General features: G+C 36.5%; 1 protein-coding gene across 5 annotated transcripts in view; it reads left to right on the forward strand.

The window, feature by feature from the left end:
* Window positions 1-22,883, forward strand: part of TRIM33 (tripartite motif containing 33) — a 123,736-nt gene that overhangs the window by 70,044 nt on the left and 30,809 nt on the right. For all 5 annotated transcript variants that reach the window (XM_033199861.1, XM_033199862.1, XM_033199863.1 and 2 more), the window contains exons 5-10: window positions 11,618-11,734; window positions 14,464-14,578; window positions 18,273-18,419; window positions 18,874-18,991; window positions 20,390-20,664; window positions 21,363-21,527. In XM_033199861.1, coding sequence (XP_033055752.1) covers window positions 11,618-11,734; window positions 14,464-14,578; window positions 18,273-18,419; window positions 18,874-18,991; window positions 20,390-20,664; window positions 21,363-21,527 — 937 coding nt within the window. The remainder of the gene's footprint in view (window positions 1-11,617; window positions 11,735-14,463; window positions 14,579-18,272; window positions 18,420-18,873; window positions 18,992-20,389; window positions 20,665-21,362; window positions 21,528-22,883) is intronic.

Here is a 22,883-nt window from a genome sequence, read left to right on the forward strand (position 1 = left end):
CCTGATGATTGTTCATTTTTCTTCAATTTATTCTCTCCCTCTCTTCTTCAGACTGGATACTTTTTATTGATGTGTGTTCATGTTCACGTACCCTTTCTTCAGACATCTCCCATTTGCTGCTAAGTCCGTCCAGTAACGTTTTTCATTTCAGTTATTGTACTTTTCTAGAATTTCCTTTTTCTCTTTTAGTAGTTTCCATCTATTGAGATTTCTTGTCAGTTTGTTCACTAAGAACCTATGTTCATTTAAAGGTTTGAGTAAATATACAGTAGCCCATTTAAACTTTTAGCTCGTTAGAACATCTAGATCATCTTGGTGTCAATTTGTATTGAATACTTTTTTCTTTGCTATGAGTTAGGCTCTCCTATTTCTTTGAATGCCTGGTAATTTTTTATTGCGATTTGGACATTGTGGACAATACACTGTAGAAATTCTAGAAATTTTATCTTCCTCTGAAGACTTGATTGTTCTCGTAGGCATTTAAATTACTGTAAGCTTGTGTAAGCTTGATTTTATGCTTTGTTAGGGAAGATCTGTAGAAAGTCCAAGTCATTTCCTAAGCCTTTCTAAGTTGGTGGTACCTGATTTCTGAACCTTGTTTCTTATTAGATCTTGTCAAGGCTTGGTTTTATTTAGGTTTTGTTAGGACAGGACAGGCCTAGGGTAGAGCTTACTCCAGGATAGTATAGTCCTTTAAGGGTGACCTTTCTGGTTTCTCAGGTAGATCCCAGGGAGATTAACAGTCTTTCTCCTCTGAAGATAGAATTCAAACTGAATTCTTCTGGAACTCTGTGGTCTCTAGTTCTTCTCTTCCAGTGTCAACTTTTAGCAACTGCTGTCTGCTAAACTTTGTGTAATCTCACCCTGTCGTAGATAGCCCAGACTTTGACCAAGGACTTGTGAGGAATTCACACATATTCAATATCTTCTCTTCCCTTTATCTACCCTCTGTTCCCCATTCTCATCCTACATCGTTTCCTCCATTCCAGTGCCCTGCCCCATGGATTTCAGCCACTCATCTTCCTACATCGTGATTTTCGCCTCTGTTCTACTTGGTCTCTAGCTCTCTGTTCCAGTTATCATAAAATTGTCTACGGACAGAGAGGATGATTATGATGCTCTCTAAAGGAATGTAGATTTTTGTCTACATGTGGTTCAGTGACAGAATATAGTTGCCTCATGTATTTCTGTCTTTTATAGTTTTTGGTGACACAGGCTAGTCTGGTACCAGTCACTTGTGTCCTGGCTGAAAGTGAAAGTCACCTTTGTTCCACCTTAATAACGTTAATTTTTTTTTCTTTCTTTTTTTTAAGAAACAGGATCTCACTGTGTTGCCCAGGCTGGTCTCGAACTCCTGGCCTCAAGCGATCCTCCTGCCTTGGCCCCCCAAAGTGTTTAGATTACAGGCATAAGCCACCACACCTGGCTCCACCTTAATATTTTTTATACTCTATTGCGGTTTTGTGTATAGTTAGAGAAGAGTAATTTTAGATTGTTTTTAAGGATACTGTTTAAGAGAGAGTGGCTACTTAAAATCTAGTATCAGATATTTTTATTAGAGAGTAAGATAGTTTATGATGGTAGTTACTTGAATGATATAAGTGAGGTTTCTCTAAAATATTTTCTTAAATAGCTTTTCATCAGAGTGCGGTGGCCAACGCCTGTAATCTGAGCACTTTGGAAGGCTGAGGCTGGTAGATCTCTTGAGTCCAGGAGTTAGAGAAAAGCTTGGGCAACATGGTGAAACCCCATCTCATTCATTCATTCATTCATTTTGAGATGGAGTCTCAGTCTGTCACACAGGCTGAAGTGTAGTGGCATGGTCTCGGCTCACAGCAACTTCCGCCTCTTGGGTTCAAGCAGTTCTCCCACCTCAGCCTCCTGAGTAGCTATGACTACAGGTGTGTGCCACCACACCCGGCTAATTTTTTTTGTATTTTTAGTAGAGATGGGCTTTCACTGTGTTGGCCAGGCTGGTCTCGAACTCCTGACCTTGTGATCCGCCTGCCTTGGCCTCCCAAAATTCTGGGATTACAGGTATGAGCCACCGCACCTGGCCCCCATCTCCATTATTAAAAAAAAGAAAAAGGAAAAAAAAAGAGAGAAAGGGAGGGAGGAAGAGAGAAGGGAAAGAAGAAAAGGAAGGGAAGGAATAGCTTTTCTTAGAATTGGACTTTTGAATTAAGATTTTGTATGGATAAACTTGAGAGCAGATATTCACAATTCTAAATTTATATTAAAACTATTTAGGGAGATTTAAAAAAATACATTGATGCCTCATTCCTATTCTGGGCTAGTTAGATAAGAATCTTCTATTATGGCCTGGATATAAAAAATTGTTTTTACAATCTTTTAAGAATACTGGCAAATCATCCCAGGTGGTTTGCATTATTCATAGCTTTAAAAGAACCTTTGCTGAAACTCATTTTTTAGTTCTTCTGTAAATTCTTCAAAAAAAAATTTTTTTTTTTTTTTTTTTTTTTTGAGACAGAGTCTTCCTGTGTTGCCCAGGCTGGAGTGCAGTGGTACGATCTTGGCTTACTGCAACCTCTGCTTCCTGGGTTCAAGCTGTTCTCTTGCCTCAGCCTCTCAAGTAGCTGGGATCACAAGCGCCCACCACCATGCTTGGCTACTTTTTGTATTTTTAGTAAAGACGGTTTCACCATGTTGGCCAGGCTGGTCTCGAATTCCTGACCTCAGGTGATCCACCTACCTTGGCCTCCCAAAGTGCTGGGGTTATAGGAGTGAGTCACCATGTCCGACCCTAAAAATTCTTTCAGATGAAATCCAAGTAATTGAAAAATTTGAATACATTTTTGGTAGAAGTGATACGTAAATACATATCTACCATCAGTCCTCTTAGGGAGCTAGATTCAGAGCTATGGCAACAAATAAAGATTTCCTATCCAAGTATGATTTTTTCATGGGGTACATTTATTGTCAGACAAAATGGTTTGTTTATTGAACTTCACTCAACAAATGAGTATTCATTGATCTCATTTGTTTGGTAGATGTTTGAGTGCTCACCATATGCGAGGTACCTTGCTAGGTGATAACTATACAGTAATGAAGAAATGTGCTCTGTCCTTGTTATCTTGGAGTTGTATAGTCTGTATGAGACTGAGATTGAGTATTTGGTTCCATAATAGTTCATCTGAGTATCTTTAAAATTTGAATTAATTCATTTGGGTATTGCTAAAACATAGCCTCATTAATTTTAATATTATAGTTTCTGATCCTATTAGGATATCAAACTATCTGAAGAGCCCATAGGTTCAGTGAGTCATTTACCCAGCAGAATCATTGCTTGTGACTAGAAGGAGAATAATTCCGTATGGCTAAGAGTTAACTTGAAAGGGAAGAATATCAGGAGAGAAGACTTAAGGAAGAAACACAGAGTCGTTAGTTCCACAGATAAAAGTTACCCATTTGGCAAAGAGGGCAGGTTGGTTGAGAAGTATCCCATGTGAAAATTTTATTAATTGGCAAAATTATTGCAAAGAATAAAACCAGTTGGTCATTTTCCTTTGCAAAAATGCAGATTTATCTCTGATTATTTACAGTTCATCTCTTATCTCTCTGTGCATGCCTAGTTCCTGTCTTTGAAATAATTGTACGTGTCATCACATCTTCAAGAGCTCCCTTCTGTCCATGTAGCCAATGTAGAATGTTTAGCCACTTACGTCCTCTCTGTCACATCACCCTATTCAAATTTTTGTTTTCTCCTTAATTAAAATGTAAGGAAAGGAAGAACAGGACCTTACTTTACCTTGTTTACTGTGGTATCCCTACCCTTTGAATATTTCCTGGCAAATAGGCAAATTTAGTTCATATCAATAATGACTACATACTTTTTTATTTTTAAAGGGATGAGGTCTTACTCTGTCACTAAGACTGAAGAGCAGTGGTGTGATCATAGCTCACTGCAGCCTCATACTCTTGGACTAAGGTGATCCTTCCAAGTAGCTGGAAGCACAGGCATGTGCCACCACCCTCAGTAATTTTTTAAAATTTTTTGTTCAGACAGGGTCTCACTTATATTACCCTGGCTGGTCTTGCACTCCTGGCCGCAAACGATCCTCCCACTTCAGCCTCCCAAATTGTTGCGGATTACAGGGTGAGCCACCATGCGTGGCCTTTGTACTTTAAGAATCTTAAAAGTCTTTATGAGTCACAAGATACATAATTTATACACAGAAGTATACCTAAAGAAACTGTGTAAAGAATAACAAAGATGTCTTTAAAAATGTGCATTATGATTGTGTCTTTCAATCAGTAATCTCTTCAAATATTCCATGTATTGCATTATTTGTTGGCCCTTCTTCTGGAATTCCAGTTAGATGTATGTTAGACCCCCCTCAATCCATTCTCTGTTTCTCTTAATGTTTATATTCCCCCCGCCTTTTTTTCACATTGAAAGTGCAAAACAGGAAGACGCTTTTCTCTGAACAATCTCAGTTCACAAATATTCTCTTTAACTATGTCTAAACTGCCATTAAAACCCATCCATTACGATTTAAATATTTTAAATCAGCCAGCTCCTCTCCCTTTTAAAAACTTTATTTTTAGATAGCAAAAAAAGTTCAAAGAGGTCTTTTGTGTTCTTCATCTAAAATTTTAAATAGTTGCCTGAACATTTTAGCTGTGTTTTATTCTTTAAATGGAGTACATATAGTTATTTTGCCTCTGTTAGTGGGTCTGTTCTTTCTGTTATTTCTGTTGATTCTTGCTTAGGGTGCCGTTTTCCCTTATATATGTAGTCTTTTAAAACTTTGAACTTGGCCGGGCGCGGTGGCTCAAGCCTGTAATCCCAGCACTTTGGGAGGCCGAGACGGGCGGATCACGAGGTCAGGAGATCGAGACCATCCTGGCGAACACGGTGAAACCCCCTCTCTACTAAAAAAATACAAAAAACTAGCCGGGCGAGGTGGCGGGCGCCTGTAATCCCAGCTACTCAGGAGGCTGAGGCAGGAGAATGGCGTAAACCCGGGAGGCGGAGCTTGCAGTGAGCTGAGATCCGGCCACTGCACTCCAGCCTGGGTGACAGAGCGAGACTCCGTCTCAAAACAAACAAACAAACAAACAAACAAAACAAAACAAAACAAAAAAAACTTTGAACTTTCCTTGCAAAATTATGCTTTTTTTTTTTTTTTTTTGGCTAAAATTAAGACGCTTTCCACAATAAAGGATTGAATGTCCTGTTGCTGTTGCCTGGAAACGTTACCAGTTTCCGACAGTTAAATTTCCGGAATGAAGTTTTGAACCACCAAGATAATGTGCACTTGGTCTAAAAATTCACATGTGAAGTGTTTTGTGGATATAACTTCTAAGGGTCTCCCCTCTCGTCTTCCACATTGTTATCGTCATTCAGTCTTTTTGAGATGATAGAGGGGCAGGTTACTCTTACTGTACCCTTATAAGGTCATAGCACTTTTGGATCTCTGCTTTGTAGTGGTATAGGTTTTAGATCTTTGCTGTGTGGTGATAGACTGTGTGTGAATCCATCATCACAGTCAAAACAGTGAACATCTTTATTACTCCCAGTAGTTTCCCCTTCATATTAACTTTTCTGGATAAATAATTCTAGGCTGAAAGTTTTTGTTGAGTAGTTTAAAGATGTTGCTCCACTCTCATTGTTTCCATCAAGGAATCTGTTTTATCTTTGTTCATTTGTATACAATGTATCTTTTTTCTCTTCTGGTTGCTTTTAATGTTTTCTCTTTATCACTGGTTTCAAACAGTTTGGAAATTATATACCTTAGTGTAGTTTTCTGCATGTTTCTTGTGCTTGGGGGATATTGAGCTTCTTAGAGCTGTAGATCATCAAATTTGAAAAACTTTTATCCGTAACTACTTTTTCTAATATTTTTTCTCTTCCCTCTGTTTTTCTCCATTGTGGATGACAATTATACATATGTTAATGTACTTATGACTTTTCACTGCTCACTTTTTTTTTGTGGGGGGGTTTCATTTCGGATAGGATTAACAGGAGATTCGATTTTTTTTTTTTTTTTTTTTTTTTGAGACAGATTCTCACTCTGTTGCCCAGGCTGGAGTGCCAGTGGCGCAATCTCGGCTCACTGCAGTCTCTGCCTCTCGAGTTCAGGCAGTTCTCCTGCCTCAGCCTCCTGAGTAGCTGGGATTACAGGCGTGCGCCACTACGCTCAGCTAATTTTTGGATTTTTAGTGGAGACAGGGTTTCACCGTGTTGGTCAGGCTGGTCTCAAACTCATGACCTGGTGATCCACCTGCCTCAGCCTCCCAAAGTGCTGGGATTATGGGCGTGAGCCTCCGCACCTGGCCAGAAGACTAGATATTACAGAAGAAAAGATAAATGATTTTGAAGACAGCAATAGAAAGTGACATCCTATTCTAATGAAGTCTTAGGTAATTGAAATATCAGATGATGTCACTGTGACCTTTGAGATTTAATTAAAGTTAGCTTTTGGTCCCTGTTCTATTTGTGTGAGGATTTTAATGTCTTTCCCATACTTTATAGAAATTTCTTCCCTTTCAGATTTTCGTCACAGTTGCTCACATTTCCTACTGTCTGTCACTTTCCTGAACTCTTATGGTTGTTATCATCTCCCCTTCATATAGAGCTTTAAATAAGGAACAATATAAATTTGCAACAATATAAATTCTAACAGTATAAATCCTTTAAAATTACTGCTAAGAATAACAGTGATAGCAAGCATTAAATCCTTAGTATGCCTTAAGTGCTTTGCTTTGTGTGTTTTGACCAGTTTAATTCTTAGGACAGTCCTATGTATGTATATATGATGATTATTCTATATTTTACTGGAGAAGAAGTAAGACACAGAGGGTTGTCAGAATCATCCAACTTTTAACTAGGAAAATAGTAGTAGTAGTATCTAAGTCATTTTTTCCAAAGGTTAAATGAGAGAATCCATATTAAGATACTTAGCACAGTGCCTGAAAATGTAGTAAGTTATCGGAATAGGCTATTGCTATCTATAGATTGAGAAATGTTTAGATAAAATATGATTGGAATTTTCTTCACGGTAATCTAAGGGATAGAGTGGGTGGGTGTATACATAAAGTCAGCTATGAATGGATACTTCTTGAAAATGGGTGATCGATTCAGTGGAATTAGACTTCTAATGTATGTTTGAAATTTAATGTAATTTAAAAAAATGGAATAACTGAAGAAAAATGAAACTGGGTTTTATTAAAAATGTTCTCTTATTCAGTTTGGATATAAAGCACTATGATGCGTTTTTCCCTAGATGTTACAAAATCAAAACTTATTATATACAGTGACAATTACTAAGAATAGTACGGTAACACTTGGCAAGTAGATTAGTAGAGCACAGTAAGACCATGATGTACATTCAGAAGTTTGAAGTTATTAGCTAAGTGATTCTCAACCTTTAAAAAACACCCATCCATGTATATTTTTATACATGTTGCCCAGACTGGCCTTGACTTGGGCTCAAGTGGTCCTCTTATATCGGCCTCCCGAGTACCTGGGACTTACAGGTGTGGGCCACTGTGCTCATGAGCACCATATTTTCATAAACTTCTTATAAAACTGTATTAAATATAATTTATTTCTCAATAATTAAAAAAAGCTAAGCATGCTGGTAATTCTGATCAAAACCAGATAATTTTATCAAGTTTTTATAATTCTAGCCAGAAGCACAAAAAGTTTTACTTAGTCTGTCCTAACTAAATCCTGGGCATACATAATTTTTACTTTATTTTACTTATTTTGAAATATGGAGAATAGTTCATTTTGACTAAGAAAGCCCATAAGAATTACAACTTTCGACTGGGCGTGGTGGCTCACGCCTGTAATCCCAGCACTTTGGGAGGCCAAGGCAGGCGGATCACGAGGTCAAGAGATTGAGACCATCCTGGCCAGCATGGTGATGCCCCTGTCTCTACTAAAAATACAAAAATTAGCTGGGTGTGGTGGTATGCGCCTGTAGTCCCATCTACTCGGGAGGCTGAGGCAGGAGAATCGCTTGAACCCAGGAGGTGGAATTTGCAGTGAGCTGAAATTGTGCCACTGTACTCCAGCCTGGCGACAGAGCGAGACTCTGTCTCTAAATAAATAAATAAATAAATAAATAAATAAATAAATACTACTACTTTAAAATGCAAGATTAAAATCTAAGAAATTACTTTGAAGTATTTACATATTAATCAAAACTACGTTTACTTCATTTGTTGGTTATTCTTTCTCCCCATTTCAGCTGTAATTTTGATTAAAGAAAATTCGGTTTACCTAGGTATATCATATTTAGGAAAATAGTGTGTGTTTGCTTGTTTCTTGTTCACTTGAATGTAACAAGATATATTTAGAAACAGGATTTTAAAAAATACTTATTTTAGGATAAGAGGAATTCGTACATGGTTAAATTTTATGAATTAGAATTTTGTGAATTTTGATACTAGTTAACCTTTCTACCAAATGCCTGTTTATTGACATCATCAAATTCTCCTTTAAAAAGATTGTTTTTTATCACAATGTAAATAAAGCTAAGTCAAAGGGTGGTTAGCATAGAATCCTCATATTTCTGCTTTATTTGTTCAGATTTAACATAGTAATAGTTTTTATTAGATGTAGAGAAACCATAGTATGTGGGATAAATCAAATGTTGCTCTTTAATGAAGGAACAAACCTTGGGGCCCCCTATCTAATAGTAAAGCCTCTTTAAAAGCCTCTTGCCAGGTGCGGTGGCTCATGCCTATAATCCCAGCACTTTGGAAGGTCGAAGTGGGCAGATCACCTGAGGTCAGGAGTTCAAGATCAGCCCGGCCAACATGGCAAAACCCCATCTCTACTAAACATACAAAAATTAGCCGGGTGTGGTGTTGTATGTCTGTAGTCCCAGCTACTCTGGAGGCTAAGGAGGAGAACTGCTTGAACCTGGGAGGTGGAGGTTGCAGTGAGCTGAGATTGTGCCACTGCACTTCAGCCTGGGCGACAGAGCAAGACTCTCAAAAACAAACAAGCAAAACAACTCTCTTAAAATACGTGCTTTTTTGTGCTATTAGTATCTTTTTTGTTTTGAGACAGAGTCTTACTCTGTTGCCAGGCTGGAGTGCAGTGGCGTGATCTCGGCTCACTGCAGTCTCCGCCTCCCCAGTTCAAGCGATTCCCCTGCCTCAGCATCCCAACTAGCTGGGAGTACAGGCATGCACCACCACGCCTGGCTGATTTTTTTGTATTTTAGTAGAGACGGGGTTTCACCATGTTGTCCAGGATGGTCTCGATCTCCTGGCCTCATTATCTGCCCGCCTTGGCCTCCCAAACAGGCGTGAGTCACCACTAATATATATTAGTATATATAAGATGTATAATATCTTATACAAGTTATAATGTTGCTCAACATTGTAGACAGTTGAGCTTTAAAAATATTCTCCTTAAAAATGGTTAAATTGGGTTGGATGTGGTGGCTCATGTCTGTAACCCTAGCATTTTGGCCAAGACAGGAGAATCACTTGAGACCAGGAGTTCAAGACCAGCTTGGGCAACATGGCAAGACTTCATCTCTACAAAAAAGTTTAAAAAAGCGCGTGTCTGTAGTTCCAGCTACTCGGGAGAATGATGCAGGAGGATTGCTTGAGCTCATGAGTTTGAGGCTGCAGTGAGCTGTGATGGTTCCAGTGTACTCCAGCCTGGGCAATAGTGTGAGACCCTGTCTCAAAAAAAAAAGTTCAAAGTGGTAAATTTTACTATGTATATTTTACCACAATAAAATCAGTGTACCTGCTGTTTTCTGTAACAGAAATTCCCATATTGATCTACATTTTCTCTCTGACTGTCCTCCATTCTTCTTATACCTCTTGTATCCCACTACTAAGTAAACTTCCTTTTATCTTAACAAACTTTCCTTTATGTTAGCAATTTCATAGTCTTTCCTCTTGTCTGCCTTAGCTGAGACTTTCATTGAAGAAACAATGGGACATTTAGATGCTCGTAGTACTACTTTTGTGATTTCAGTGCCCGTGTAGACAATTACACAGTAATTGTGAACTCGTTTCCAGTGATTTGCTTCTTAACTGTGCCTTAGTTAGGGATTTAGTTTTCAGGTTATACCATAGACCTTGCCGTAACTGACACATAACCTCCCAAATCTGCTGATCTCACTGATAAAGTCAGTTCCAGTTTGTTTGTTTGGCTGTACTAACCAGTACTGTATCATGATCTCTCGTATGAGTTACTGTCTTAGAGTTTTAGCTGGTCTTTCCCTTCTACTCCCTTCTTTGGGTCTTTTATATTTCTGTATGATTTTCCTAGAATGTAAATGTGATTATTACATTCTGGTTAGAATTCTTCAGAGGTTTTCTATTACTTAGAGAATTAAATGCACAAACAGCGTGCTATGCTTGACCCTTCACAGTTTGCCTCTGGATTTTATCAGTTATTGTCTCATATTCTGACTTTTGTATCTTTTTCTTTGGCCATATTGAAGTATTTACATGACTCAAACATGCCTCTGTACCTAGCGTAAGATGCTATTCTTACCTCTGCAATGCTTTCCTTGGTGTTGAGGCCGATTTAGGCAGTCGTTTCTTGTAGATTATATATACTTGAATTATATCTCTTGTCACAGTATGGTATCATTTTGTATTTGTGACTATTCGTTGGTAAGATACGAACTATAATGAGTTCTTTAGTCCATGTAAAAAGGACATAGAAAAAAAACTAAATAATATTTGTTGGCTTAATAATAAAACTTAAAAACCTAATTTATAAAAAGGAAATAAAAGTAGCAAAGAAAATGATTATTCTAGCTTCCTGGTATCCAAAGAAATGTTATTAGATTTTGTATTTTCACTATTATAATTAGAAAATTTTAACTTATAGCATTCATGCTGACAAAGTAAAACTGTTGTTGATGTGACGTTTTATATCGATTTAACCCTTGTGGAAAGTTTGACAGTACATGGCATCCAGAGCTGAAAAATTATTTTAAGTGTAATTATAAAGAATAAAAGTCAGATGTAAATTTGCATGTTTATTATTATTACAATTGCATTTAAAAATGCATAGTTAGGCCACATGTGGTAGCCCACTCCTGTAATCCCAGCACTTTGAGAGACCAGGGCAGGAGGATTGCTTGAGGCCAGGGGTTTGAGATCGGCCTGGGTAACATAGTGAGACCTTGTCTTTATTAAAAAATAAGTACATAAGTACATGTATAATTAAAAGATTAGGGAATTATATATTACAGTGGTAGCAGTGATTTTGTGATGTTGGAACTATGGGTGATTTCCCTTCCTTTTATAGTATTTTCTATAATGTGGTTATGCTTTATGATTTAAAATGTATATAAATTATGCCAAAATTTGAATTTTTAAAAAGGTGTAATCCTGAATGAAAACTCTAATATAAGAGCACTCAACCATTATCCGAATAATTTTTTTCTTTCATAATGGCCTTTCAGGGTCAGAGTTGGAGGGAGATAGGTGATTGCCAGTTAAAAGTTAAAAGTTGCTGTTGAGATAAGGTATGAGTGGCCAGCATAGAGAGTTGATCACTTAATTAAAGTTTCAAGATTGACTTATGTAGCTGTTCTTTATTTCCAAAATCTTAATCTTAAATGTTTTGTTTTAAATGTAGTTTTGTTTTGATTTTAAGGTATCAGTTTTTGGAAGAAGCTTTTCAAAATCAGAAAGGTGCAATTGAGAATCTACTGGCTAAACTTCTTGAGAAGAAGAATTATGTTCATTTTGCAGCCACTCAGGTGCAGAATAGGTAAGTTTGTTGCCTTAAAACCATAATTCTTATTTAAGAGTAGTGGGTCTGGTTTAAATCTATTTTTCTGCTATATTAAGCATATAAAGAAAACATTTTTTTGAAGGGGAAATGGTATGAATTTGGGATTATAGTATTTGTTAATTAAGCAAAATTTAATTGACCACACTTTTGTATACCCTTTTAGGACACATCCTTGTCTATTTTATAATTAATAAGACTCTAGTCTGTGTTAAACCTTAAATGTGGAAACAAAGAAATTAATATGGAGAGAGTTGACTTATAAAATTTAAAGTGGAGATTGTGTGGAAGATACAGTATAGAGAAGAGAGTATCACTGGTGGACAAATTACTTCCCCATTTGTAAAACAAGCATTGAAAACAGTGCTTATGAGTAGCATTATAAGATGAATGTATGATACAGTTTCTGGCACATAGTAAGCACTTAGATTTTAGCTGCTGCTCTTATATTTATAATTATCATCACCATTTATTATTAAAAAATTATTCTACTTTGGTATATTTCTAAGTACATTTATTGATAAGTGAGAGTAGGTTCCATAAGAGAGCAGATTAACCAAGTTATGACTCTTACACCAGAAAGACAAACACTTTGAACTGGCATAATTAAAACTAAAATTCTTGGGGGTATGAATAAGGTTAATATGTGTTTATTTTATGGACTCAAAAGGACTTCTAATGAATATTAAAGTTAATTAATTTATGATTAAAATGACATATAGTAAGGTACTCAAAAGTATTAAATAATTGAATGAATGAATGAAAATAGTGCTTACACGTGGTAGAATTTTTTTTTTTTTTTTTTTTTTTTTTTTGAGACAGAGTCTTGCTCTGTCTACCAGGCTGGAGTGCAGTGGCGTGATCTCAGCTCACTCTGCAGGCTCTGCCTCCCGGGTTCACGCCATTCTCCTGCCTCAGCCTCCTGAGTAGCTGGGACTACAGGCGCCCACCACCACACCCGGTTAATTTTTTGTGTTTTTAGTAGAGACGAGGTTTCACTGTGTTAGCCAGGATGGTCTCGATCTCCTGACCTCGTGATCCACCTGACTCAGCCTCCCAAAGTGCTGGGATTATAGGCATGAGTCACTGTGCCCGGCCAGAACTTTTAATCTTAAGTAACACCAAAAGAAAATAAAAGGCTCCTCAGAGCTTGCAGATTGTACACACACACACACACACACACACACACACACACCCATTGGTGGGTTTTTGTTTTTGGAAATGTTCAGTTGTTTTAGGTTAAACTGGTGATACGGTTGATTTGGAGAAGACTTTCTCAGAAATTATCGATAAATGGGTGTCTCTTTCAAAGGAAATATAGTGAGTTGATTCATATGGCAGTCCCATATTTTTATACGGATATTTTATATGTACATTGTATAAGTATTTTAAAAATATATTTTATACACATGTTCCAGAATCTGTATACAGAAGTAGAGCAAGAGGTTTACCTGTTACAAGATTGCACAGGGTTGAGGAGATTGATTTCATCTGTAGAAAGTTTTTTAAAAAAAGTATTAAAAGCTCTGATGATAACTTCCCCCTTTAGATGCATTTTTCACTGACCTATCGCCATTATTTTTTAATGTACATTTTTTTCTTTCTTCAAAATTGAACATATGGTAGACTTAATTAAGTCCAGTAGGAGTCTGACTGAGGCTAACTACTGTGCTGTCAGCATGCTTAGTGATTTCTATCTTTGGCTCAGTCATTTTATATTTGAAACCTATATTTCTTATCACTAGTTATTAGTACCTTTATATATTAAAAATATCTTCCACTCACCTTAGTAAGATAAGGACCGAACTCAAAATTTCCAAGTAAGTGCCAAATGATGTACAGAGCAGAAAAAAAACTACATTATTTCTTGGAGTGTATTGAAGTTACTAAATTCAAACTTGGCAAATGAAAGGCAGTTTAGGAGCTGAAAGCGTGGGTTATAGTTTTTACAGCAGTAGAATGTATAAAAATGGAAGGCTATGTCTTACGGTTGGTGGTTGACATTTTATGTATTTATATTGGTGGGATTCTCCACTTCCTGTTTTGTAAATACCGAGGTATCAGCCACTTCATATTTGCACCTAAAACTTCCATAACTACTTTGAGTGCTTACACCTACTTATAAAATGTCTAATAGCTATTCTTAAAAATGGATTGAAAATGTTTTATGCCCTTTACTGTATACAAAAGGAAACCATTTTGAGATTAATTTTAAGGGGAGTGTATCAGAACCCATGTTTGAAGTGGCTAAGTTATAAATGAAAATAAATGCTTCTACGTTTAACTATTATCCTTACAAAAAATAATTATTGCTTATGACGTTGTCCTTTTGCACATTGTTCTTGGAAAGCATCCAGGTTAAACAGAACCAGTGTGCCACATTTGACACTAAACAGCAGTCACACATGTTTGGTGTTTGTGCATCACATTCATATCATAGTTACTTAAGGAGATTGCCATCCAGCTTAATAAACTGTCCTTTATGAGCCTAATTTAAAATAACTAAATATTAATTTCATTATTTGTCTATATATATAACTTGTTTGGACCAAATTGATCAGGTCTTCTGAAACATGAGTTGTACATTTTGACAAAGTTTTCCTTTTAATTACTCGGTTAAGTGCCCAGTTGGATGATTTTCTGTAACAGTTGATGATTCAGAGACCTAGGATAAGTTGATAACCTAATGATGCATTTCTCTTATTCAGGATAAAAGAAGTAAATGAGACTAACAAACGAGTAGAACAGGAAATTAAAGTGGCCATTTTCACCCTTATCAATGAAATTAATAAGAAAGGAAAATCTCTCTTACAGCAGCTAGAGGTATGGTTCAAAGCCAAAATAAAACAAAAACTGCTTCTCTTGCTCTTCAGCTGTTTTTAATGTTTATTGAAAACTCTTTTAGATGGGTTGGGGGATATGGAAATAAAGTAAAATTTAAAATAAGGTTTTTAAAATTTACTTTTAGAAAAGAGACCTTTTCTAGTTAGTTATTTTGTGGCCCAATTTAATAACACTGACTTTAGCTGTATACCTTAAGAAATAGTGATATCCTCTTAGAAATCAAATAATTGTTACTAAGACTGGGTATGGTGACTCACACCTGTAATTCCAACACTTTGGGAGCCCAAGGCAGACAGATCGCTTGAGCCCCGGGTTCCAGACCAGCCCAGGCAACTTGGCGAAACCTGCCTCTACAAAAAGTACAAAAATTAGCCAGGGTGGTGGCATGCGCCAGTAGTCACAGCTGCTCAGGAAACTGAGGTGGGAGGATGGACTGAGCCCGGGAGGTCAAGGCTGCAATGGACTGTGATTGTGTCACTGCACTCCAGCCTAGGCAACAGAGTGAGACTTTGTCTCCAAAACAAAAAAAAGAAAAAGAAAAAAGAAATGTTACTAAAGTATGATGTACATGAAGGCAAAGTAGTCCCACCACATTTCTTCCCCACCCCTTTAAGATGGGTCCTCAGTTTAACTTTTCCGTATAGATGCATGTTGGGCTTCTGCTTGAGTCATTGTGTGTTTTACCTTATTTTAAAAATATTTCCATAGTTTTGCAGAAAATGCTCATTTTGAAATTTATAAACCTTAAACTTAGTGAACATTTTGTGATATTAAGTATTTATATTGCATATTTCAAAGTTAATTTGCAGGTATAAGTTTCTAGATGAAAATCTATTCAGTTCGTGAAATCTAAATTTTTAATCAAAGTCTACACTGCCCATTTGATTTATTAGCAAATTTCAAATATGAGTTTTCTGGGAAATTGAAGTTTTAGAAAGATAAATATTTCCTAATTGAAAATTTCATGCTCTGGAAAGTTGAAATTTTGGAAAGAGAAATGTTTCCCGATTGAAATTTCATGCTAACTAGGCCCAGATGATATGGGGATTATTTTTTTGCACCACTGAATAGTAATAATGATGTGTTTGACTACTTCCACTAACCTCAAATTGTCAATAGAAACACAATTTGTGAGATTAAAAGTACTCTTGGCCGGGCGTGGTGGCTCACGCCTGTAATCCTAGCACTTTGGGAGGCTGAGGTGGGTGGATCACAAGGTCAGGAGTTCGAGACCAGCCTGGCCAACATGGTGAAACCCCATCTCTACTAAAAATATACAGAAATTAGCTGGGCATGGTGGCGTATGCCTGTAATCCCAGCTACTCAGGAGGCTGAGGCAGGAGAATTGCTTGAACCCAGGTGGTAGAGGTTGTAGTGAGTCAAGATTGTGCCACTCCACCCTGGCAACAGAGTGAGACTCCGTCTCAAAATTAAAAATTAAAAAAAAAAAAAAGAAAAAGAAAAAAGAAATGTTACTAAAGTATGATGTACATGAAGGCAAAGTAGTCCCACCACATTTCTTCCCCACCCCTTTAAGATGGGTCCTCAGTTTAACTTTTCCGTATAGATGCATGTTGGGCTTCTGCTTGAGTCATTTGTGTGTTTTACCTTATTTTAAAAATATTTCCATAGTTTTGCAGAAAATGCTCATTTTGAAATTTATAAACCTTAAACTTAGTGAACATTTTGTGATATTAAGTATTTATATTGCATATTTCAAAGTTAATTTGCAGGTATAAGTTTCTAGATGAAAATCTATTCAGTTCGTGAAATCTAAATTTTTAATCAAAGTCTACACTGCCCATTTGATTTATTAGCAAATTTCAAATATGAGTTTTCTGGGAAATTGAAGTTTTAGAAAGATAAATATTTCCTAATTGAAAATTTCATGCTCTGGAAAGTTGAAATTTTGGAAAGAGAAATGTTTCCCGATTGAAATTTCATGCTAACTAGGCCCAGATGATATGGGGATTATTTTTTTGCACCACTGAATAGTAATAATGATGTGTTTGACTACTTCCACTAACCTCAAATTGTCAATAGAAACACAATTTGTGAGATTAAAAGTACTCTTGGCCGGGCGTGGTGGCTCACGCCTGTAATCCTAGCACTTTGGGAGGCTGAGGTGGGTGGATCACAAGGTCAGGAGTTCGAGACCAGCCTGGCCAACATGGTGAAACCCCATCTCTACTAAAAATATACAGAAATTAGCTGGGCATGGTGGCGTATGCCTGTAATCCCAGCTACTCAGGAGGCTGAGGCAGGAGAATTGCTTGAACCCAGGTGGTAGAGGTTGTAGTGAGTCAAGATTGTGCCACTCCACCCTGGGCAACAGAGTGAGACTCCGTCTCAAAATTAAAAATTAAAAAAAAAAAAAAGTACTCTTGCACAGATTGTTGAAGTCGTGGGTGCCTTTTCCTACTGTACACCAGTCTGTTGCATTTAACCCTAATAGGTTTTTTTCCCCAAAAGGACTCATGTGAATAGAGAGCACTTAGTAACTATTTTTGATAAACTTACTGTAAATACATTTGAGCTGTACATCTAAAATAGTATTTGTAAAACCATTTCAAGAGTTTCTGAATTAAAAGATGCCTCTTAAGATCCCTTGAGCCTGGGAAGCAGAGTTTGCAGTGAACCAAGATTGCACCACTGCGCTCCAGCCTGAGGGACAGAGTGAGACCCTGTTTAAAAAAAAAAAGCCTCTTAAGGCTAAAGTGTATACAAATACCTAATGATAAACACACCACTAACATGGTGATAATTTAAAATAGATGTTTTCTAGTGTAATACGTTCTTAAACTTTGTAGAAGAAACGTTTTCCTAAGCTTTATAAAAGGAATGTAGTAAACCAAACTTCTGTCAGTTGAACACTTTTATCCATTGATTTACATTATAAAATGAACAACTTCTTTCCTTAGGAAAAATATTGTCCAGAAAACCAACCTGAGACATTTTTTGGGAGAAAGTTCTTAAGAAAGTAGTAGATGAGTTGTTTAGCAGGCTGAATGTCAAAAGTATGTCGGACATTACCCATCCCTCCTGGGGGGATTTTAGTTCCCATAAAGCAGTGTATTTTTCCTTTGCAGTGTTTCTCTGAAATTGGTTTTTGCAGTTTGGTCAGTCCTCACTTCTTTGTTCTCTGTGAACTTCTGTCATATCAAAAGTTTCCCTAATTCTGCTGTTAGAACTCTGGAAGTTACCTTTTTCATTTTGTCTTGTATATTTAAGAGAGATTTTAACTTCATTCTCATGCCATACCAGGAGGTGGCACTGGTGACACAAAATTTTTTTGGCCTTTAAAGTATATTAAGTTAAGATTACATAAATTTATTTCTAAAGTTAGCTCCTTATGCTATAAATACCATATATTAGATTAACCTAATAGGAAGACACTATTTTTAACAGACAAATGTTGATAGAAAAGAGACATTAACTAACATTAATTTCTATATGTGGAATATCCTTTTTAGCTTAGAGCACTAAGTTTTAGTCCCACTTTTGTTAGTGGCTTTTCCTCTAATTGATGATAGGCTTGCTAAATAATCATGGAGGTTACTCACTTAGCCCATTTTTAAAGGAAGTATAGGTATTGTGCCCATTTGCATTAGAAATGTGGGGTTGATTTTTTTTCCATATAGAATTCTTCAGCGAAGCTCTTGTTCTGTTTCAGAATGTTACAAAGGAAAGACAGATGAAGTTACTACAGCAGCAGAATGACATCACAGGCCTTTCCCGGCAGGTGAAGCATGTTATGAACTTCACAAATTGGGCAATTGCAAGTGGCAGCAGCACCGCACTACTATACAGCAAGCGACTGGTGAGACACATACTGTTTTTATTTTTCTTTAATGGACTTTATTAAGATATATATTCAGTGAACTGCACCTGTTTAAAGTATCCATTTTAATTTTGGCAAATGTAACCACCACCACATCAAGATACAGAAAACTTTCATCACCCCCCAAAGTTTCCTCATTCCCCCAGGCAGCCACTAATCTGATTTCTGTCATTTTTTAGAATTTCATATAAGTGGAATTATATTGTATGTACTCTTTTGAAGATGCCTAGTATCTTAATGCAATTATTACCCAAAATGGCAGAAATTCAAGCATGTACATTTGATTTGATTGCTAATTTAAATGTTGATGCTGCCTAATCTGAGGCTGACACTGTGGAAATAATATGTGCTTTTTTGTCTTAATATCTTTATCTTATGTTTTCCCAGTTGATACTTAATTTTGAGACAAATGTGGATTTTTTTTCCCTTTAAGATTACTTTCCAGTTGCGTCATATTTTGAAAGCACGGTGTGATCCTGTCCCTGCTGCTAATGGAGCAATACGTTTCCATTGTGATCCCACCTTCTGGGCAAAGAATGTAGTCAATTTAGGTGAGAAATAATGAGTTTTATGAATATAACCTTATGTTTTACATTTTATGTAAAAATATGTTGTTATTCATTGGAAACTCACTTTAGCTGTGGTTTTGTATGACAGTCATTACATCTTAAGAAAGTTGAGAGTCTACTCTCTCTATATTTTTTAAATGTGTACTGTTTCTAGACCCCCGACCCTCTATCTTTTAAATTTATATTGACTGTTTCGTATAGAAATCTTAGCAAATGATTCATTGTCTGGAATAATTTCATAGATGTTTAGTTGTTTAATTAAGCCAAATTGTGCATTAGCGGCAGACTTTTAGGATGCTAATGTGTCCAGTAGTTAGGTCCTGAGGAATGTTTGAAAGATAAGAGTAGCTCTTTCACATGGAAGAGAAATGGATTTTGCTTTTGTTTACAGCATAGTATGGACCTAAAGACCATAGATGAAAGTTAGAGAGAGCTCAATTAAAACACATGCACACAAACTTCCTAGCAATTAGAGAGCTATCTACAGACTGAGTAAACTCACTTTCAGAACAGTTAAGTCTTAAACAGTGGGAATTGTAAAAGCAGAGGCTGATTGCCCTTCTGTTATTTAAAAAAAAAAAAGAAAAGTAATCTTTGCAAACAGAAAAAAATTATATTCAAATTTAGCTATAGCCTTAGTTCTGGCATCAGCCAGCTGTTTCTGTGTGACATGGTAGCTAAGAATGGTTTTTACGTTTTCAACTGGTTGTAAAAACAAAAACCAAGGACTATGAGACAGATCTTATGTGGCCTGCCAAGCATAAAATATTTACTCTGTGGCCCATTACAGGGAAAGCCTGTCAACCTGTGCCTTAAATCACATCTTCCTAAAATTTGGCTTCTGTCCCTAGAAAGCAATGGCTCCTAGAAAGCAATGGCTCCATAGAAAGCAAGGAAAACCATCACTTCGAAGGATATAAATTGTTTAAAGCATTCAGTATTTCCACAGAAGATGATTTTGTGGCATTGTAATGCTCTGCCTTGCATATTTTGGCAATTCAAAGGCAGATGGAATCAGTATTAGCAATCTCGAGTATTCTTGAGTAAGTCTTGTCATGGGAGAATTGATTTAGATTGATTAGTTAGGCCTCTTCTAATAGATATCTCTTTTAGTCTCTTAATTTTCTGTATGTCTATGTAAAAAAGAGTAAGGGCAGAGAATATATTTTTCTGAATAACCAAAAGTCATTTATTCAGCTTTGGAATGTATTAAGTTTCTGATCATCATCATTATCTTTAAACTGACTCTATTCCCTGCTGTACTGTTGGAGCTTTGAGGTGCTGGTAGTTGTCAGAGGAAAGAGGAAAACATGGTGATTACTCAACAAAGTAGATGATTCAGTTGATTATGTGCAAATTCTTATTTTTTAAATTTTTCAGGTAATCTAGTAATAGAGAGTAAACCAACTCCTGGTTATACTCCTAATGTTGTAGTTGGGCAAGTTCCTCCAGGGACAAACCACATTAGTAAAACCCCTGGACAGATTAACTTAGCACAGCTTCGACTTCAGCACATGCAACAACAAGTGTATGCACAGAAACATCAGCAGTTGCAACAGATGAGGATGCAGCAACCACCAGCACCTGTACCAACTACAACAACAGCAACACAACAGCATCCTAGACAAGCAGCCCCTCAGATGTTACAACAGCAGGTAAGTATGGTGTTACTACATTATTGATAGAAATTATGAAGTCCTCAACACTACACGTTTTCCTGTATAAGAAAGTTACACATTTCAGAGTTACTGGCAGGACTTTGAGTGGAGCTCAAAAGTCAGAGTTTAAATATTTGCTGTGGTTATGATGGTGATATAAGGGAGATATGAAGAAAGGCAGTAAATAAATTTTCTTGGGAAACAAAATTAATTCACTAATACTGTGGAAGGATGTAAGTTCTCTTCTCATCCTTTCACATCAAATCTTTTTTGTTTTCCACGTGTAATTGTGTGGACCAAAGGACCAGATTGTTTCTGCCTAGGATCTGATATGTTCCTTAGGCATTTGTTCAAATCATTCCTATCCCTATTTGTCTTTTGCTGTCTCCACTGCCATCCCAATCAAAACTATTACTCCAGAATGGGTTAAGTTAATGTTGATACACTTTAAACACACATACAGAGAAAAAGAGAGGGAACGGAAAAGAGAGAGAGAGAAAAGGGAGATTAGGGAGTGATACACAAACTAGTCATTACCAGTCCTCTGGGGATTGGGGCTAGCGATAAGAATTATTTATACTTTTTACTTTATACCCTTTTGTCTTGACTCAATTATTTTTATGATTACATTTTATAATTAAAATATAAATTTATTTTAAAATTATTACATAAATTACAATTTCTACTTTTTATAGCCTCCTCGATTGATCAGTGTGCAAACAATGCAAAGAGGCAACATGAACTGTGGAGCTTTTCAAGCCCATCAGATGAGACTCGCTCAGAATGCTGCCAGAATACCAGGGATACCCAGGCACAGCGGCCCTCAGTATTCCATGATGCAGCCACACCTCCAAAGACAAGTATGCCTAGAGTTACATTTGTAAGAATCCTACAATTTTAAAATTAAAAGACACCATTTTCTTAATCACTTTTTGGGAGCAGGTCATTGATATGTTTGAGAATTTGATTAATGCTGTATATCCTCTTGTCCCGGAAAAATAAACATACACATGAGATTTTGTATTTAATTTTAAGAGCTTTTAAAAATTGCCGTAAGTGCATCATATACTATGAGTTAAGAAACCCTGATATAGTTAACCCATTCAGTTTACAGAAGTGAAAAACAAATCTAATGAGCTGGTGATTTTACCCACAATCACAAAAAGCAATGATAAAATAGCAAGAACCTTAATGCTGCTCTGCTCTTTTAATGTGACTTTTTGATCCTAATATATAAAAAGAGCTTTGAGAGTAACAGAGCTAACTATTTTTTTTTAACCTTTTCTGTACTCAAATATTGTTCATTTTAGGATGTAGATACGCTTTAATAAGTGTATTTAGATACATGTTTTATAATCTTTACCTAGTTATGTTTATATGGGAGATATGAGTATAAAGTGAGGCCACTTTTTCATAGGATTTCTAGTTACAATAGAGTTTATTTTTTAGCTCTTAGAATGATGTTTCTTAAAACATGTTTTAAAGACCATCAGAATCACCAGTCAGCTTAGGTGGGGTGGGCGACCTTGTCAGAATAGATTCCTAGCCATAACCACTGAATCAGAATTTCTAGGTGGGGAGTACTCAGTAATATTTAAGTTTGTACTAAGTCTCTCAGGTCAATCTGCATACTAAAGTTGGAGAAACACTGTCCTGGAACAATGGTCCTTCAACTTTTTGGTCCATGTACATCCAGAAAGAGCTCTTTAAAATAACGCACTTCTTAGCTGGGACTGGTGGCTCACGCCTGTAATCCCAGCATTTTGGGAGGCCGAGGCAGTAGGATTGCTTGAGCCCAGGATTTTGTGACCAGCCTGGGCAACATAGCAAGACCCCATTTCTATTTAAAAAAAAAAAAAAACATACTCGCTCACATTTGAAGGCTTTCATTTAAAATTTCCATTATAGGTTTAAGTTTAAATAGTTTCAAAAGCTATACTTTATAGCATATTGTAAAAATTGATGCTATAAAGTTGAAAAACCTTTACATTATTTTAAATGAATCCACCAGAATTCCAAATACCTTAGCAAGCTCTCCTTGGACTTGAATTTCACTTCTACTTCTTCAACAGAGTTTTATCTTACTGTAATATAGTTTTGTTTGATAGATATAGATTAGCCTATTGTAATTGTCTGCAGGAATAAATGTTTATTGTAATAAATTGTTAAATTTCCAGTGACAGTAGGGTTATTATTAAGCTTTAAAACTTATTCTG

The sequence above is a fragment of the Trachypithecus francoisi genome, unplaced genomic scaffold (assembly GCF_009764315.1).
Source record: "Trachypithecus francoisi isolate TF-2019V2 unplaced genomic scaffold, Tfra_2.0 Lachesis_group5, whole genome shotgun sequence".
Lineage (NCBI taxonomy): Eukaryota > Metazoa > Chordata > Mammalia > Primates > Cercopithecidae > Trachypithecus > Trachypithecus francoisi.